Consider the following 21,232-nt stretch of genomic DNA (forward strand, 5'->3'; position numbering starts at 1 on the left):
TTTCTTTCTTTCTTTCTTTCTTTCTTTCTTTCTTTCTTTCTTTCTTTCTTTTTCTTTCTTTCTTCTTTCTTTCTTTTTTCTTTCTTTCTTTCTTTCTTTCTTTCTTTCTTTCTTTCTTTCTTTCTTTCTTTCTTTCTTTCTTCTTTCTTTCTTTCTTTCTTTCTTTCTTTCTTTCTCTCTCTCTCTCTTTCTTTCTTTCTTTCTTTCTTTCTTTTTCTTTCTTTCTTCTTTCTTTCTTTCTTCCTTTCTTCCTTTCTTTCTTTCTTTCTCTCTCTCTCTTTTTCTTTCTTTCTTTCTTTCTCTCTCTCTCTCTCTTTCTTTCTTTCTTTCTTTCTTTCTTTCTTTCTCTCTTTCTTTCTTTCATTTTGTGTTTTGAGACAGGGTCTTGCTATTGAGCCTAGGCTGGCCCTGAATTTGTAATCCTCCTGCTTCAGCCTCCTGAGTGCTAGGATTACAGGCATGCACCACCACACCCAGGTATAATAGGTAGTCTCTATTAGGAATTGATTTCACTAAGAATCACAACTTGATGCAAACAGTTAATAGTTCTTTACTGCAAATAACAGGGGAAGACTTACAGGCCGTTTTAAAACAGGAGAAAGTGCTATATGGTCATATATAGCTGGAAAAACATGTTCTATTACCTGCTGTCCATGGTAGAATACAGCCAGGAGGAACATGGCCATCAGTAGTAGAGATGCTTCTTTTGTCCCCAGGAAATCTCTGTGGGAAGAAGAAAGGTAAATGGTGGCATGATTATGAATGAGGAGACTGAGGCTCAGGAAGGAGCAGGATAAGAAGAAAGAAAAGTATTTTCTGAGCACCTCCCTTGTGATGGGATGATCTGGGGATATACACATGGGCTAATTCAGAAATTAGATGATCACTAAGTGTGTGAGGTCACCCAGGACCTATTTGATAAAAGGGATTCAAGTTCCTAGAGTCCAGTGTCTAAACAATGTGCTCACATTAACAATATCTTGTATTTACGAACAATTTTTCAAGATTTCAAGGTGCTTTTATATTTTTTCATCACAAAAACCCATGTGAAGACGAGAATCTTTTTCTGCCCACACATTTTAGATATTATGCTATCTAAGAGACGAGCATGTCATGCTTGCTATGTGGCAGTCTTTATTATAAGTGCTTTCATGTTTAGATTCCTATATTAAATCTATGATTTGAATGCTGTTTTAATTCTTACATTAATTCTTTGAATCCTTATATCAGTTTTGCTGAGTTGAGGGCTGTTATTATAGCCATTTTAACTCTTCTATCTTTTAATAAAGGTTTTGTTCCCTTTGTACCATCTCATCCAGGAGTGAACCTTCCATACTTATAATCCAGGCAGGTCACACACTGTCTTGTCACTAATGTAGGCTGCCCTGGGCTCTCTAGGAGACCAAGCTGGAAGGTCAATGGCAAGGGTAACACTGGTATGAGCTCTGCTGTGATGGGGATTCAGAAGAAGGTCAGGGAGTGCCTTGTGTGATTTTAAATTCATTTTTGCCTCCATTTTGGTCTAGCATGAAGCCTTCTAAGAATGTTTTAGCCCTGGAGGCACCAGTCCACAGGAAGTAGTATTGGACGTTGAAGGTAAACATGACTGAGGTATGGAAATAGAGTGTCCCGCTGATGCACTTACTCTGACTGCCATGGTTTGGAGCTAAAATGTCCCCCAAAGTCTCATGTGTTTGAAAGGTGACTAGATGATGGGGGAGCTACAGCTGAGTTGCTGTTAGGAGGGGTCTGGTTGGAGGTGGCTCAGTGGGGGCGTGACCCGGCTGCAGCTCTTCCTCACTCTCTCGCCTTTTTGGCTGCCACAGGTTGAGCGTGTTTCCCTCTGCCATGCCCCTTTGCCATCCTACCTCTGTCTTGGAGACTGCCGACCACAGGCTGGAACTTGTGAAACTGCAAGCCAAAAAACCCCAGTTCTTCTTTCAATCATGGGTGTTGGGTATTTTGTCCCAGTAACAGAAAAATGGCTAGCATACAGGCTAAAGAAGAAAACCCCAAAGGACCAATGTTCAGGTACAAATTATCTTTCTGCATGTTGTGATGTGCTAAGGCAAATCATCAAGGACTGTACATCACCAAGTGTTGTACATCACCATGTTGTAGTTCCACCAGATCACTCTTCCTCAGATAATGCTTCTCACCAATGTCACTTAGCTGCTTGATCCAGAAACAAGCTGGGAGTCAGTTCTCAGTATAACCCACACCAATCCATAGCCAATTCCTGTCCCCTCCATGAAGGAAATACATCTCCACTACACCTAAGGCTCCCACATGTACATCCACCACCCAACAGCCAATCCAATCTCCAAGCTTACTCACGTTGGCCTCCACGTCTATTTTCTACAGTTACCAGAAGGTATTTTGCACTAAAACCCAACCATGCCTCTCCCTTTTTTAATGTCCTCCCAACCACAGTCGCACACATGCTCAGAAGTGACTCTGATCCCGCCTAAACACGCAAGGGGTGTGACAGATAAGTTGTAGCATCTGGAGGGTGGAGCAGAATGAGCCTCAGTCTGGATGGAAACTGGCAACCTCATACCTTCTTCCTTCTTTGTTATTGCTGGACATCAGTTGGTGCACCACAGGGTCAGGGAAGTGTGGCCTGAAGTCCACTGCCAACACTATCTTCTTATCTGGCTTTATGCTAAAAAACACCAAACTTACGCTGGCCCAGGCCTGGTTTAATTCACCAGGGTAGGACAGGGATATAGGAATGGCAATGTGCACTCTGGTGGGGAGGTGTTGCATATATGGAGACCAAGAAGACCAAAGAACTCTGGGGCTAGACCAAGATTCTAGTCTGTGAATTCCTAGTTCTATCTGCTCTTCTTTGGAGATAAGATGCTAATAACAGATGAGGCTCATTTATACATTTCTTATCTACAGTCCCAGAGAAGCACATAATTATTGAGAATCTACTACAGGATACAGTGTAGAAAAAGGAACATTATCTCTGGCCTCAAAATAGCTTGGAAAGAGAACAAATCAAAAATACAGATAATATTACAATATGATAGACTCCAGGGAATGAATATATCCTTGCTGCCATGGAAGTACATAGGGAGAAAAAATAATTCAGTCTGGTTGTTCAGAGAATGCTTCAAAGAAGATCAGACATCAGAAAGGAAAAGGTAGGATGGGTTCTATAGGTACAAGACACATATCTTTCTTAGCTGATTTATAAATCTGTAGTGTAGGGATAATCAGTAAATATTATGTATAATGCTTGAAGTTGCATGAAGACTCAGTAGGAAAGAATATTCAAATCTGTTACAAGTGTCCAATAGGAGTGCTGAAATCACAGGGTTACACTGTGACACACACATTGTCATCCCTTCATTTTAGGAATGAGGATTCATTCCCTCATTCATTTATTCACCTGGTGTTTGTTTTGTGGGGTTAGGTACCTTTGAATATTATTCTTTCCTTCCTTTCTGTCACTTAATTCTCTAGACCCTAGTGTATGTGGACTTCTAGAAAACTGATTGGAGACATGAACTTTGAGTTAATGATTAACAATTAATATAGACCCAGGTTCCAGTCTCAGCTCTGTTACTGATTAGTTTGATCTTGAACAAGTCACTTGTATCTTTCAGCCTCAGTTTATCCATTTGTGAATGATAGTAATGGAATTTATTTATATAATCTTGAGGCTTGAGTGAACCAATTATGGTAGTGTGCTTGGCATGGTGCTTGGTCCATGTCTTCTGATCATCACTCTGTGACGTACCCAGCATAGGATCTTGTTAATGGTGGTGGTACTTTAACAACCCTTTGTTCACAGTGCTTAGTTTGTATGGGGAATATTCTATGTTCGATGCCTTGTGAATCTGTGAATCTGTTTCCAACTCCTGTTCTGCCTGGCACTTTTGGTATCCTTTACTTTAGGATTCAAGAAACATTTTAAATCTAGGAATGGATCATTTGAAACCCATTTTCAAGTGAAAACACAAATGCTTCTTGATAATTTTCAAAGCAGTGATTAGCCAAAAATAGAAAACTACACCAAACTTGGAAAAGTAAAAGAAAATAATGAGCAATCTTTGTGTTGAACTCAAATTGTATTTCAAATGAAAAAAATCCTGAGTATAGACTACAGAATGTGTATAATAAGACAGTGAGGCTGAGAAATTAGAAAAGAATTGTGATTTGGATTTGGAAGGTATTTTAATAGCCTCTATGATTCTTTGAATAAATTTCAAAGAGAGCCAACTGATGAAATTTATACAGTCTTATAATATTTTGCTTGATATTGGGTATAAGGACTTAAAACTGATGATATTTTGCCCTGAAATCAATGAAGTAATACTATCATCTTCCTATGTTAACAGAAAAGGACATTGTTAATTGAAAACACATACAGAATAATGAAGTTTTAAGAGCTACAATAATCTTTAAAGATCATCTTACCTGATATATCATAAAATTAGCATTCAATTTGCATATTTTGTTAGAGAAGTATTTATGCTAATTGTAGTGAATTTAAAAATGAAAAAAAAATGAATAAGAAAATAAAATTTCCTTAACCTTAGCACCCAGAGAAAATAATTATTAAAATTCTGAGGTCAACTGAATGTCATTTTCTTTTCTCTCATGCAAAAATATATTTAAAAATTTAGGAATGTGTTGATCATACTATTTTCTAAGCTTCTTTTGCACTTAGTATATGTTTGAAAATAATTCTGTGTAATATAAATACTTCACAATGTACATTTGGTAGATCCATTCTATTCTGTACTATGTGTAGCATACATAACATAATATTTCTCATGAGCCTTTTATTCCAGTTAGGAGACTGATGCCTAGAGAGAAGAAGTCACATACTCAAGGTTACACAGCTCCTTTGTGTCACTGCCAGGATGAGAACAAGAACCTAAGGTGCCACATTCAGAGCTTTCACTATGACGAATTTCAGTAAATTTTTTAGTTCAGTTACTAGATTTTATTTGCCTCCATGAACCCATATTAAAGCATCCCATTTAAATTTCTTTTCCTCTGGTTCCCTGCTAATGATATACATTCATTAAGTGCTTATTTTATGTTATATCTGTAATAGCACATTTACATAGACTGCCTATTTTGTCATATCAACAATTCTACTCTAGTAAAGAAGAAACTGACACTTGGATGGGAAGTAATTTATTCCACTTCACAGAGGTAGTGGATGACAATACCTGGCTACCATACAGATCTCAGGGAGCTTTTTCAGTAGCTACAATATCTTTTTATAATAGTATATATGATAATTGCTTCCCCTAAACTCTTAAAATGTGTGGTGATGTCTCATTCATCTGTGAATTTTCAGGACCTAGGCAAACACCACAGCAGAGGATGCAATCTTTGTTGGATAGAGAGATGAATGATTGGGTGAAGGTTATGCGATGCTGACTGAATGCTGTTTGATTTTTGGGCTTACCTCTGGGCTGTTTGAAGCTCATTTCTATTACGCTCTCTCATGTTGATGAAAGCAAGAGCTAGAATTGATTCCATAATTTGTGTGGCCAAGAGCAAACAGAAATGCAGGGAGCTTCTTCAAAAATACCAAGACTTGCAGCAGATCATTAAGCAAGCACAGGTCCCTTCTGCGTGCAAATGAGGATCAAACTCATCATGACTTAGCTCAGAAAAACTCTATTGTGCCACACAGCTTCTAGATTCTGCCAGTGACAACGTTCTTTGGTTCCCGTCAAATGCTTTCTATGTGGATTTTTTTCTTCACTTTATCATTTCAACTCATTCTTACAGGTAAGAGCCTCATGTGGTAGAATATTTTATGTCTGCAGTACGTTCAGTACCTAGCACTATTGATACAGTCTCGCTCAGATGATTTTGATAATCATGGCCTCTTTGTAGCTTGGAGATCCCTGAGATGTCCCTTACTCATCCTGTTCAGCCTCCAGATAGCAGAAAAAGGAATGGGCAGAGTCAGAAAGGAAGCATCTGGTTATTCGTGCATGGGAGATGAGACAGGGTGAAGGATAGCTGCACATAAAAATGAAAAACAGATTGTACCTCTTGCCTTTGTAAGCATTGTTTTGTGACAATAAGTGCAGGGTAGATCATGTTGAGTTGAAATAAATGTCCGAAAGGTTTTGCCAGAAGCAGAAGCATAGCATGAATACTATCATTTCTACTTTCAAACTTCTGTGTAGGTACTAGAGAGAGATCTTTCCCTAGAGCTGTCAGTTACAATGTGGGCCAGTTATTTCTAGAACCAGACTGGCTGATGCTCTTGGTAAACTTACTGTGTTGCCTTTCTAAATTAACAACATGGCCACTGACGGGTAAAAGCTAGAGCCACAACTTGATCTAGGCTGTTGAATCTCTACTATAGCCATGAATGGGGTCCAATATTTTTGCCTATATTTTAAAAAACCAATAAGAAAGAGGGGATGCAGAAATAGTGTTCTCTGACTATCAGTTAAGATTTCAGATAATAAAGACTATGAAAGGATAAAGGTATCAAACACTTTGGATAAAGTTCAAAAGCTTGGCTGAATGGAATTGCACTGTGTAAAGTGTGATACTTGAGTCCAAAATAAACTGTCCTTATGGGATGGGGAGCTTATGGTTTAAGGAGAACAGTGACAAAAATGTAGAGGTTTGAGATGCAAGTTTCCCTATTGTGAATCAATAGTGCTACATAATTCCAAATGAACTAACACTCCTCTCAGGTACTCATTCATTTAATATTTCATTCTACAAATATTTAATCAGACATCCACTGCCAGGTACTCTTAAGTTCTAAAAACATGAACATGAGTAATCTTTGTCCTTAAAAGCTCTTGCATTAGTGGACAAGGAAGACATGAAAATTAATGGCTGTGGCATAAAGAGGTAAACACAATGATAAAAAGTTGTTCCCATGGATTAGAAATAAAGAATGATGACAGAGGGTTTCCTTTTGCTACAAGGAGCTGGTACTTTTATTGAGTCTTGAGAAAGATAGGTTGGGATTTGGAAAACGGACCCAGGAGGCTGGGGAGCATCCATGCAGAAGCTCACTTGGGAAGCTGCATGTGGTTTCTCATGGCTGGAGTACTGGCTACAAGTGGTGACCTGTGAAGCTGTAGGAGACAAGACTGAAGAAGTTACTGGGAACCACATGAAAGAGGATGGAAATCCACAGTAAACCCAACTTTTAGCCCTTTAGAAGTAATAGGAAGCCCCTGAAGGGTTTTAAGAAGAAATATGAGTTCTGAGGTGGTTCTGAGGTGGATAAATTGACCACACATGCCTGCAGGTCAGTGCAGAGACAGCAGTGCTGAGGTGAAGATGAGGACCTTCAGCGAATAGTGGAATTTGGGCTTTGGGAAGGTCCTGTTTAATAACAAATGTTAGCATAAGTCAAGTGCTTACTGCAAGCCAGAGCCTGTGCTGTTTCCTTTGCTACATTTGATCTTTTTTTATATTCTGAGAGCATAGGAACTATTATTATTCCCACTTCACTGATAAGAAAAATACAGATTAGGGAAGTTAATCATTTTTACATAATTTGATCAAGAGCACATATCTGTTTTATGGGAGCGCTGAGATTTTAATGCAGGTGGTTTAAGTCCTAATCTTGTATAGAAGGATATGAGTCTGGAGCATCCTAATGGAGAAGGAGCTAGACTGTCCTGTCCAAGAGTCTTGGTGGTTTCCAACTTTGATAATTTATCTGCTTCTTTCAGATACCCAGAACCCAGCAACAACCAGAAAAAAATGGTCCTGAACTAGCATGAGCTCCTAAAGCATGGATTGAAGCCCATCAGCATAAGTAACCCGGGACTGCCAACTGGGTACACGGTGACATTGATCTGTTGCCTTGTAATATAGCTGAGGTGGAAGGCTGACTCAGCTCTTTGATTTGCTACTAAATCTGGTTGACAGCAGAGAATGAGACAGTACAACACTGGCCAATGATTGACCTTGATTTTCAGCAGCTATGAGCTTAAGATTGTCTTTAATTTTACAACTCTTACTTAACCATGTAAGTACAAACTTCTCCTGAATACCTCAAAACCAAATTCAGAATGAAGCTTCTCTCTTAAGAAAGAAGAGATAATAAAAATGAACATATATTGAATACCTACTATGTGCCACACACCCCAGAGCCTCACAGTAGATCTGGAATATTGCTATGGATTGAATTGTATCCCCCACAAATTCATACATTGGAGTTCTAGCACCCAATATAACTATATGTAGAGATAGGGTCTAAAAGGAGATACTCAAGGTTTTAAAAGCCCTAAAAATAGGAAAAAATAGGATGTCTAATCCAGTAGTGTTGGTGCCTTATACAAAGAGGAAGAGGCATGAGCCTTCTCCCTCCCTCTCTCTCTCTCTCTCATACAGATACACATACACACCTCTCTGTCTCTCTGTCTCTCTGTCTCTCTGTCTCTCTGTCTCTCTGTCTCTCTGTCTCTCTGTCTCTCTCTCTCTCTCTCACACACACACACACACACACACACACACACACACACACACACACAGAACCTATCAAGAAGGTGGCTGGGTACAAGTTAGACAGAAAGCCCTCACCAGAAACTCTGTACTCTAGAATATGCGTGTGGGACTACTCAGCATCCAGGACTATGAGAAATGAATTTCTGTTGTTTAAGCTACTCAGTCAGGTTTATGGTATTTTATTATGACAGCCCAAGCTGATTAATACAGAGGGAGGATATATCTTTCACTTCATATGTGAGCAAATTGATATTCAGAGACGAAAGTGACTTTCTAATGCAGCAGAGTCTGGATTTGAAGCAAAGTCCATGACTTATTGTAATTCTGTGTCTCATTCTGGAGCAATAAAGTTTAGATGATTTTATTTTTACAGGAAAGTTGACTTATTTTATTCATACATCTATTTACTTTCTTTTTTGCTTATTTATGCATGGTCATGGGACATCTGTTGTTACTAACAATTTTACCGAATTTGGAACTCTTTTGACTTTCTTCAAACCCTAGCAACGTCGTGGGAAGTTCATTAGCATGATTTAAACAAGGCACATGCAGCATATATAAGGGTGGATTCTGGAGACAGAAAGACCCACATTTAAATCCAGATATGTTATTTACTGGCCACATACACCTGAGAAATTTTTGACCTCCCTTACCTACGTTCTTCAGAATGTTACTGTGAGAATCAAGTAGAGTAAAACATAAAATGTGAAACAAAAATGTATGATGCACATGTATAACAGACACATATGGTATATAGAAATTATGAGGAGCTATTGTGAATAATGCTGCAAAGAACATCAGAGACCAACTTAATTGTTTGTAGAAAAATAAGTGGATAAAAAAATGTGGCATGTATACCCAATGGAATACTATTTAGCCTCAAGAAAGGAGGAAAACTCCCCACTTACTACAACATACTTGTAGATGAAACTGAAAGATGGTTTATTAAGTGAAAGAAACTAGGTACTAAAAGTCAAATACTATATTTTTTCTTTATTTACATAATCTAACAATGTTGAACTTCTAGAAGCAGAGAGTACAGTTATGGTAACTTGGGTTTGGAACAAGTAAGAGAATGGAGAAATATTGGTCAAAGGATGCAAAATTTCTGTTAGGCAAGAGAAATAAGTTCAAGAGATCTTATATTACACTGTGATGACTATAGTTAACAACAATGCACTGTATATTTGAAAATCACTGAGAGGAGGCAGGAAGATCGCCATGAATTTGAGGACAAGCTGGGCTGCATAGTGAGTTCAAGGCCAGCCTGAGCTGCAGAGTGAAATCTTGTCTCAAACACAGCCCCCCCAAAAACCAAAAAATCAAAAAATTGCTGAGAGTAAATTTTAAGTTCTATCCCATAAAATGTGTTTGTCAGGCAATACATATATTAATTAGCTTCATGCAGTCATTGCACATTATTTATAAAAATTATGTACACCATACATGTATAAAATTTTTATCAATTAAAAACAAAAAGAATTCTGAATTTGTTAAGAAAAATGTGAACAATCAAAAAGAACATCGGGTAAAAGATATGACCTAGCAGTTCAGGTAAGAAGAAACCCAAAAGCACAATAAGTAAACAAAAAAATGCAGAAACTTAACTCATCATTGGGAAATAGAAACGAAAACAGTGACAAAAAATGTGTTCTCATCAATTCAGCAAGACTTAGGTCTAACAGTAGTGTAGGCGAGAATGAGAGGCAACAGGACCCCTGTGTAGAAGAGGAAAATTGTTTCCATCGTATTGGAGAGCAGTTTGTCATGTCATGCTTTTTAAAGTGGCCAGTGCAGGTAGTCTGCAATCCAGCAAGTGTGGTTTTCTATAAAGACCCAGGAGACATGTTCAGTGATGGTTACTGAAGCAATTTTTATCATAGGAAAACTAGAAACAGCACATGTATCCATTAATAGGTCAAAAGAGACAATATGTTTTGGTATGCTCTTATAGTATGTATAGAGCACAGCCAAAATGAATTAGATCTATAGATGTCTACCTAGATGGCCCCTGTTCCAAAAAATACAATATTGTATGGCAAATACAATATTACATAAATGACTTGTAGATATAGACATAGCAAATATATAGACTAAAAGTCACACATGGAAAGGACATATATTAAGTGTATTAGGAGTTAGCTTTTGAGAAAAGAGAGATTAACACTAGGGAAGAGAAATTTTAATAATTCTGAAATACTTTATTCTGCTATAAATGGAGAAGGAAATGTGACTAATTGTTGGTATTGTTCATTTCCAGGTGTTGGTTCATACATATTGATAATAGGTTCAGGCATGTTTTCTGAGGCTTCTTGATTATCGTGCTATTATCTTTCTCTCAGACTGTTGATCACTTATCCTGACCTCAGCTACACCTGTGTGGTTCTGTACTAGAGTCCATTCAGTCCAGAGTGCAATATCTGGCTCCTCTCACTACAGTACCTCCTATATGAGGTGTGGCTTCCCTGCTAGCTGTAAAATGGGCCAAGTAATGTCACGAGGAAGTGTATCCTGAGACTGAGCTGTGACCAAGGCAGAAAGTAGAGGGAGGCACCCAAATGACACATTCCTCTGCTTTGCTCAGTTTAGACACACTTTCCCCTGCATTACAGGCTGCCCAAAGACACGTCAGCTGTCTGAGTGTTGGGTCTTCCAAGACACCACTGAATCTCTTCACAATTTATGCTGCAGGCATAATCTGACAAGAGCTTATTACATTTTCCTCCCACCCTCTTCTTTCTTAGTTCTTCCCCTGACCTTTTCTGCCCTGGGGATGCATCAGTGTGTATGAAGCCTTGCCTCAGGTTCCTTTCTCTGAGGAATCTAGGCTAACACTGCTTTTTGTACTTTTGTATATTTTAGAACTAACATAATGCAAGCAGCACATGTGCTCAGTCCATAGCATAATAGCCAAATTTAAAATTAGGCCCTGCTAGTCTTAAAGCTGGTAAAGGAGAAATCATAAATTTGTAGGTTTGAAGGTGACCTAATCTACTATTTAGGTGCCATTTAGTCTAAATTTTAAATAATTAATTAGTCTATAATTCATCTAAATCAATAGTTCCGAATCTTTCTTTCTTTTTTTTTTTTTTTTCAGTATGGGGAATTGAACTCATGACCTTGCTCTTGCCAAGCAGGCGCTGTGCCACTGAGCTAAATCCCCAGCTCCTGTCCCCAAACTTTTTGGTGCCAGGGACTGGTTATGGAAGACAATTTTCCCACAGTGGGGGAGGGGGTTGGTTTTAGGATTAGATTTTCATAATAAGCAGCATGCAATCTAGATCTGTCCTATGTGTAGTTTTACAGTAGTGTTTGCACACCTATGAGAATCTAATGCTGCTGCTAATCTGACAGGAGGCTGGAGCTCAGGTGACAAAGCCAGCAGTGGGGAATGGTTGTGAATACAATGAATCTTTTGCTTCTGGCCAGCTGCTCACCTCCTGTTGTTTGACTCCTTGCTCCTAATAGGCCAGGGACTGATTCTGGTCCATGGCCCAGGTGTTGGGCAACTCTGATCTAAATGATACAACTGAAAAGCAAGCGTTTTGCCTAGATTTGGAAACTAGAGAATCTCTGGGATGAGGTATAAGTCAGGATCAGATCAGCCCCAGAGTTTCAATTATCCCACCTAACCTCTTCCCGAATGATTCCACTTTCCACTGGCAGTGTAACATTTTTGGGGCACACGGTGGTGGACACTTACTTGCCACTGTGGTTCATATTGTCATAACGTAGAAAGAGACCTGCGTAGATGGTCTCAGTCAGCAGAGCATAGATGGCAATCATAATCAGAAGCACAGCCAGCTTCAGGACAGAGTTCAGCCGGAGGAAAACCGCACAGGTCACCATGGCCAACACCCCGGTGAAGACAAAGTACTGCAAACAGAGAATGGGAGTGGTCAGGTTCCCCAGGAGTGTCAGAGGTTCCCTCTCCCAGTCAGGAACACCCACAGGCCTCTTACACAGGCATTTGCTGAGCATTTCCACTTAGAGGTCTCAGGACCTCCTGAATTCAATGGGTCCTGAATTGCACTTTTGTTTTTTTTTTTACCCCCAAACTTATGTTCCCTACTTTTGTGAATGGCACCACCATTCACATTATCCTGCAAGCTACAAAATTCATTTTTGTTTTGTTTCACTTTCCTACCCTTGACAGTCTGGCCACCTTGTCTATAGGTTCTATTTCTCTAATAGATGAATATGTGGCCTTCATTCAGCTTTCTCCTACCCTATTTGTTCCAGCTTCCAGGGACAGCTGGGAAGTGTTTTCTGTTAGCTCTGTCTGCTCAGAGGTCCAAACCCCCAGCCACAGACACTGTTACATTCTACCTAATATTTCTGTAACAAGATCTAGTCACATCACTTCTTGACTTGAAGTCCTCTCAATGCTCTCTACACTGTCAAACTGTCCTTTATGAAGATACATCAGATTTCTGATCCCTCCCAGACCTTCCTCTCTTGCCTTCAGACTCTCATTGCTGAACTCTCATCTATGTGACTAAGCCTTACTTCTCTGACAAATAGCTCAGGTGTCCTATGCTCTGGGAAGCTGTCCTGGATATCTGCATGTTCTTCTGAATCCTACCTAATTCCCCTGGCATACACTGCAGAGAACAGCCTGCTATCTATCACCCTATATTCAAAGTAAAGGTCAAATTGCCAGTGTTGACTCCTTGAAGAGCTGGAACACTGGAGCAGTCTCCCAGTGTTAGTCTTCTCACTCATATTTCAGCTTCTATGGAAACCACCCCACCCCATTCCCTTTATAGAGTCATTCCAAGCTAACCCCCTGGATGATGGGTTCAGCTTGTGATCATCTAAGAGGAATACAGTGAATGGAACTCACATTAGTAAAGGCCAGTTTTGTGGCAATACTTTAACCCCAATGCCTCTATGCACCTTTCTTCTTGTAGTATTAGAAATCATTGCTCTTGATAAGAAGCATAATTGCTACTTTATGAGTTAAGAAATTTAGGCTCATAGAATTTAAACAAATTGTTCAACTAGAAAGCAACATATAGGTCACCTGGATATGATTAGTTTGTATAAATATGAGTCTAGTGGGATTACTGAGATTGATAATTTCTTTTTTTTTTGTTTTTTCTCCGGTACCGGGAACCGAACTCATGACCTTGTGCTTGCCAGGCAGGCGCTTTTGCCGCTGAGCTAAATCCCCAGCCCCTAGATTGATAATTTCTAAAACCCAACTGTTTGCCTTTCTGTCCTATTGCATGCAGAGGCAAGGGGTGATGGCTGAGAAGTTCTAAAAATTTCTGGGAAAATCATCCCTGAAGACACATTTCTAATTTCTTAAACTCTGCTGGCTCATTCATGATACTTTGCAACAAATATGGATATAGGCAAATATGGATAGTGCCCTGATTGCCAGCTGAGGACAAAGACCCTGTTCCCAGTGGTGCACAGGTAGTCTCAGAAATCAGTAAGGCACTGTCCCTGTCCTTTGGGAGCCTTGTGTCCAGTGCACCCTTTACTTTAGTGTCTTGTTTCCTAATAAATTCAGTTATGTCCTTGTACAAATGGGATGATAAGCCTTCTTTGGTTGTTGCTTATGATTTTCCCTTAGGCAGGATTTTGAAGTAATTCATCTTGATGCCTTTGTACAGAAAGCTGTATGTGAACTGACCAGGCAATAAGATATTTGTTTTTTTGAGACAGGGTCTTGCTGTGTAGTTCTGGGTGGCCTTGAATTCACTGTGTAGCCCAGGCTAGTCCTTGAACTCACAGTGATCCTCCTGCCTCAGTCTTTTGAGTGCTGGGATTACAGGTATGCACCAACACATCCAGCGAAGAAGTTCATTCTTCAGAGTTTATTTTCTCTATCCAGAGAAACTTCTAAGACCTTATATTTAAACAAAGACTAAAGGAAAGAGAAATAGGTGTGAGGGTTCCTGGCTCCTCACTGCCTGCATTATAATAAAGGGTTGTGCATGGTTTTATCAATACAAATTAAACCTGCATTAGATCAAATGTCATGGAAATAATTGTGCTCTTGGAGCAAAAATTATAGGGGCACATGAGTTGAATTTTTGAAAAAAATGTAATAAGCATTTAGTGAGTGCCTATTATAATAAACCATGTGATAGACCCTTGAAATTCCAAGAAGAATGAGAGACATCCCGGGACTAAAGGAAATTATGGTGAAAAAAAATGAAACAGATAAGAACAGGGCAGCAGTAGTCCACTGTGAGAGTGCCTTGCCAGCAATATGACCAGGCACAATGGGCAGGGACAAGCACATTCTTAGGGCCAAAGGCTTGTCTGGAGTAGATGAGGCTGAACTGGACTTTGAATGATGGAGAAGGCTTCACATGACAGAAAATGGGAAGACAGAATCCACAAATGCAAAGGTCTAAGGAGCAATGTGTCAGCAGAATTAATTTCTTGGGTTATAATGAGGAATCATGCAACTGATCATAAGGGGAGCTAGTAACACAGGCAGGCAGAAAAGTAGCAAATGTGTTGTCTTTTTTTTTTAAACCAAGCTTTCTGAGGGTATAATAGGCAAAGGGAAGTCTGTATTTATGCAATGAAATGATAGATATTTCCCTTTTAGTTCCCAGCATCCTCCATTCCATTTAAAGGATTCTCCTCACTATGGTTTAGCTAACCTTTCCCTTTAAAATGGAACCTTACACAGGTACTGAAAAACCACATGGTATCAAAGACAGCAAGGCCTAGGACAAAATCATGAGTATCTCCTCTGTCCCTGTACATTTTGAGTGAACAGTGGGGTGGGCCAAGGAAACAGGAGGAAAACAAAAAGCTAGAAGAATGTTTTTGTTTTTTTGTTTTTCTTCCTGGACCAGGAATTGAACTCACGACCTTGTGCTTGCCAGGCAGGTGCTGTGCCACTGAACTAAATCCCCAGCCCCTTGAGGAATGTTATAGCTCTGTGAATGCCTCTTTTCTAACTGGTCGGGATCTGTCAATTTCATGTTTCCTATAAAATGAGAAGATATTGTACCCAGTGATTCTAAAATTTCTGTTCTTTTATGTTACCCCAGGAAGATGGATGTGGTCTGTGGATGCACATGTATCATTATGCAGTTGAAGTTACAATGTAGAAGGGACCATGCAAACAGAACATAAAAAATAAAGGCAGAAGGTGCAAAGACAAAATATAAGAACTACTATGCTTAGGGGCTGTACACAAAGAGAAACAGGAATGTTAATATATTATTTTAATTAGAACTTGTTGGGGATGTGAAGGGGAGAATTAGAGGGCAGTAGCGAAAACACTTGTATCTCAAAGAATAAATAGTTCAGTGTACAGGATTTTCACGAGAGCACTGAAGTGACAACATAGCAACCGTTTTTTAAATAAACTGGAAAGCAGGGTGCAAAATTGCATCTATCATATATTTACAATGCAAAATATATGCACAGATACAGCATAGCTTTTGGGTGCACTACTTCCTTTTGTAAAGTTCTTTCATCTTGTTTTAAAACATAGAATTTCAGCTGAGGCAGTTGTTTAATGCCCATTTTGTACTGAGTTCTTGTACTCCTGAGACCTCTGCATCCAACACCTCTGTATCCTCAGTAGCAGGGATGGTGAACCTTTTAGGGACTTCAATAATAAAAAACAGCCTGCCGGGGCACACACGTGTCAAAGGTTTGCCACGACTGCTGTATAGTAATAAGGTTCCCTGCTTCTTCTTGCATCTTTTAAGGATAAGATAATGCCCAGAATTATATGAGAAACTTTAGGTACTTAATCTTTGGTGGAGGAAGCAATCTGTGCATTACCTTTGCACTGGGAAAGGGAGGAAGGGACTCAAAAATAACACACCCTTTAGAGCATTAAAAAATGTTGATGCTGCAATGAGCACTGGCATTTTGGTACGTAAGTTAGACAAAAGAGGAAAAGGCATTTCTAAAGGTGTGAAAAATTGGGAATGGACAATGGATAAATGTGGAGGACATGGTGTGGGTCAGACCAGATCCTTATGCTACATGAACCCTAGGTAAGATGCGTGCATGACCAACCTGGGGGGATAACTGTGAATCAGGGCAAGTTAAGGGAGGGTAGATATAACAGTTACAGCCAAACATTTATTGGGTAAATAACCTGTGCAAAGTATTCTATGAATGATCTTAGGTGCTTCATCTTATTTAATTCTTAAATGTCCCCAGGATAGACTCTCACCTTATTTCTATTTTCCAGAGGAGGAAAGCACATACAGAACTTTTCTGCTTCTGAATTCTCAAGGCTTTCTACTCTCAGGTGACAGACTAGTTTGGGAAATCACAAGTAAACCAAATTTTCCAAGTCTGACAAAATCAGAATCCCATGACAAAATAAGGTACTAAGAGAAGTAATGCCTGCTTTAAAAAAAGCCACAAAACAAGTACTTTACACACCGAGCCATCCATTTGTTTATCTACAATTGTCAACTGAGGATCTATTATGCTCCAAAGTACTGCACCAGGCTGAGGGACACCATGCTGATGTTGGAACATCGTCATACTGAGACATAGATTACCCTGGCACTGTGCGCATGGTTTCTTACAAGAGAGGGAGGAGAAGAATTTTACACAATGATAACCAAAAAGGAATCGAGCATCTACTCACAGAAGTTACACATAGACTAGATTCTGTGTCCATTTGGTTGCTGCTAAAACATCACGGCATTATAAACTCACGACAAGGAAAGAAATCAAGCAGAACATTTTTAAAACTCAGTGTGGCCCAGAGCAATGATCCAAAGTTGTCAGTGAACTCACACACGACCTCGTCCCTCACAGTCACAGCTGTTGATGTGAGCAGCACAGTGAAATGTGCCCAGGTGGAAGACAGAGCTGCTCTCCTTGTCCCCGGTTCAGCCTGAGGTCCTGACAGGCTCAGGGAATGAGGGTGTCACCATCCTGGGTGCAAGTGGAGAACACTGGTCTGACTGTCTAAGCTGTTTTTCAGACTGGGTCAGGTAGGGGAAAAAGCTTTTGTTTATGTTTGGTGCTCTGGTATAATCTTAAGATGTGTTTGTCTACTCTGAATTCTAGTTTCCATGGTTGTCTTTTTAAAGCCTTCTGCACTTCTGATCCTTATTTTTTAGTATATAACATATTTTTCCTGCTCTACTTACTTTTAAGATTTTTTGTCTTTATGACTTGTTTTGAACAATTTGATTATGGAGTGTGTGTGTGTCTCTGTGTGTGTTCAGTGTTTCTTGTGCTGGGGATTTACTGAAATTTCTGAACATGGGAGCTTATAGTTTTCATTGAATTTGGAAAAACATTGGCATTATATCTTTAAATGTTTTAATTTTAATTTTTATTCATACGTGCTTGAAGTACATAATGATCGCATTCCTCACGGGGAATTGGTACATGCACACAACACATCTTAATTTTTTCTTTCATCCTTTTTCCTTTTTCTCCCTCCCATTTCCCTCCATCTCTTGGTCCCCTCTCTTTTGCAAAAGATTTATTATCTATTTTTTATTTGCTTTTTCATTTTTTATACTTTTATCTACCTCTTTCTTATTTTTGGAATTGGAGGACAACCTTAATTTTATATATATATGTATAAAAACATATAAGTATATATAAATATAAGATATAAAATATAAATGATAAATATAAAGTATAAAAATATTTATAATGCTCCCATAAGTTTTTTTTTTTTTTGGTTTTTTTTCTCCGGTACCGGGAACCAAACTCACGACCTTGCGCTTGCCAGGCAGGCGCTTTTGCTGCTGAGCTAAATCCCCAGCCCCTAAATTTTCTTTTAGTGTCATTTTCATCTCTCACATTATCATAGTCTTTGCTTCTCCATATTCAGTCTGGATTTTTTATATATATCCTGTGTTTCTTAAGTTTCTGGCAGCTGGAATACAGTTATGATATTACTTTACTGTCTGTGTTTTTTAATTATAACATACATAGCCAGTTCTGAGTTGGCTTCCACTGACCCACTTTTTTCCTTTCGTTATCAGTCACATTTTTCTCCTTTTTAATGCTGGAGGATCTTTGACTGGATGCCAGCCATCATGACTTTACCATGTTAAATAGTTTTTATAATCTTACACATATTTTTGAAATTCATCTGGGACACAAGGAAATTGTGTAGAACAGTTTGATCTTTTTCTGTTTTGCTTTTATACTTCTGAAAGGAAGAAGTAGAGCAGATCCTTCTGATTGCCAAGGCCCCCATACCTTGTGACATTTTGGGTCTGGCTGGTGGGAGCAAACACTATTCCAGTCTGATGAGTTCTAGGCACTGATCCTTTCAGCTGGTTCTTTCTGAGCATCAGTTTGCTTCTTCATGTGTTTGTAGTGAGCAGACCCTCTGCAGGTCTCTGAGTTTCTCCCCATGTCATTCTACCCTCTCTAGCAGAGTGTTCTGTAAGCTCTGGCCACATTTGTTTCCCAGACTTGCAGCTGTGTACAGCCAGATCAGGAGTCCCCTGGGATTCCTCTGGAGAGAGACACTGCCCTGAGCCACGGTCTGAACTCACTTAAGGCGACAATAAAGCTCAGGCAATTGCAAGGTTCTTTCATTTCCTTCCTGCTTTTCAGCAATCACTGTCTGTTATGGCTTGTATTTAGATGTTCCCCAAAAGCCTCATGTGCTCACAAGTGGGGCTTTTCAGGGGTGATTAGTCCACTGATAAGGTTATAGTCAAATGTGATGTTGGGAGTCATCTGGCATAAAGTATCTGCTCATGACCTGGTCAGAGGAGGTGGGTCATGGGGGCGGGTGGCCTTGAAGCGTCTCTCTGCTTCCCTCCTCCCTTGGTTACTCTCTGATTCCTGACCACCATGCCATAAGCAAACCTCCTCTGCCATGCCCCTCTGCTGTGCCACCCTGCCTTGGAGCCTACTGGCTGTGGATTGAAACCTCTACAAACTGAGCCAAAACAAACCTTTCCTCTGTTTAGTTGTGAGTGCAGGGTAGTGTGGTGAACCCATGGCACATGTGCCATAGAGGGCACTCAGAGCCCTCTCTGTCAGCACATTCCTAGCATTGCCTCAGCAGCCAAGCATCGGACATTCAGGTTTAATAGCAGTGTTGTCACTTTGTGATAAATGAGTTGGTTTGGGGTTGCAGTTTAGGCACTGGGTCTCTAAAAGTTTCATCATCACTGTTGTAGAGTATTGTGTCTCAGCAAAGAGGAAATTAATTGAGATACTATCCTTTATTGCCTGATGTGCAGTGTCTTGCAAACTATTGCTTCATATATTTTGTTTTAGTTTGCTTCAGGTGGGAAGGTGGATCTCACCCAGTTAGTCCCATGGAAAGATGCCATCTTTCTTTTTAATCATTGTTAAACACACTTTGGGCCCTGTCTTGTACAGAGCCTTTGAGTAATTTTGAGTAGCTAGACAATAATATTTTCCTTCTTTAAAGGAAATTATAAGTTGGAGGTGGGAGAAGAATGTCCTAGCTAGACAGGATAGGGTGCATATACTGCGATGATACTGTAAGGGTGTCTGAGAGGCAGGAAGGAGCTGGGTCTGCCAACATGCACTATGCAAAAGCCTTGAAGGTTGAGTAGGACCTGAATAAGTGGGGACAGAAGGGATGCCAGGATGTGGGACATAGACAATCACATCTCTGTGGAAGACTGAGTTCACCTCACAACCACAGCCAGTTCTGGCCGCTTACAAACATAGCAAGCTGTCCACTCAAATGTGCCACAGTCTGTAATAAAGGGGCTTGATTCTAAAATGAGGGTCTTCCTAGAAAGCCCTTTGACAACCACATTCAGATGTCAGAGGTAACAACACTGTGGGGTTTTGCCTGGAATTTGCGTTTATTTTACAAACTACTGTCCTTTTCTTCCCTTAGACTGCTTCTCAAATCATTGCTGGAGTATGACTTTCTTCACTCATTTCCTGAAACTTCACTCTTTTTCAGAACCAATAAGCATCTGATCTGTAACTGAATTACACTTTGAACCAAAAATTGTAAGAGTTTATACCACATCACCCAGGTTGATAGCATCTTTTTGAAATGGATACGGTTTCTCCTGGGGGGAGGGAGAGATATTAGGCATACAGACAAAGAAACGTAGGCTCAGAGAGATGGAATAATTGACTTGGGGACACACACTTGTGAGTGACCGGCAGTTGGATCAAGCCTTTCAGAGGTGAGAATGTTTAATTCTTCTTACTGTGGCAAGCATGCCTAAGTAAGAAACATAGCCATACATATTGGGGTGGAAAATGTGGGTCAAATAATATGGTGGCTGTGGCTGGTCATTTGGTCTGTGACCATAGTTTGCTGATTCCTGAGCAAGAAGACTCCTTGGTTGTGGAAGAAAATAATACAATTTTAATTTATATATATTTTTATCTCACTTTAATTTCATCTGTATTTTTGAATGTTCTGTAATGTTTCGGGTATGTTAGCACAGTGTTACAGTTATGTTTCTCTATAACGTATATTCCAGCACGTGCTCAAAGTCATTTTAATAGGGCCTGGGGATATAGCTCTGCAGCACAAGCACCTGCCTAGCAAGTGCAAGGTTTCGAGTTTGATTACCAGTATCCCCCCCAAAAAATATCAAAATCATTTTACTGGAAACAATAAACCATGGTCAGTGATTTATTAACCATGGTTTAATGGATAGATTCTTTATGCCAGTTATGGTGCTAAATGATTGGTATGAATTGACTCATTTAATTCTCATAACTATTCAGTGAGGAGGGTTCTGGAAAGTTGTACATTTACATTTATTTTATGGATAAGGAAACTGAGGCACTCAAATGAAGCTGTTTGGTCAAAAGGTTA

The 21,232-nt window shown here is 39.6% G+C and overlaps 1 protein-coding gene across 3 annotated transcripts in view; it reads right to left on the minus strand.

Moving 5' to 3' along the window:
* Window positions 1–21,232, minus strand: part of Adcy8 (adenylate cyclase 8 (brain)) — a 227,867-nt gene that overhangs the window by 33,343 nt on the left and 173,292 nt on the right. For all 3 annotated transcript variants that reach the window (XM_005398004.2, XM_005398003.2, XM_005398002.2), the window contains 2 exons: window positions 12,176–12,348; window positions 645–723 (listed from right to left, as the gene is read on the minus strand). In XM_005398004.2, the coding sequence (XP_005398061.1) occupies window positions 645–723; window positions 12,176–12,348 (252 nt within the window). The remainder of the gene's footprint in view (window positions 1–644; window positions 724–12,175; window positions 12,349–21,232) is intronic.

The sequence above is a fragment of the Chinchilla lanigera genome, unplaced genomic scaffold (assembly GCF_000276665.1).
Source record: "Chinchilla lanigera isolate Chin_1 unplaced genomic scaffold, ChiLan1.0 scaffold00060, whole genome shotgun sequence".
Taxonomy (NCBI): Eukaryota; Metazoa; Chordata; class Mammalia; order Rodentia; family Chinchillidae; genus Chinchilla; species Chinchilla lanigera.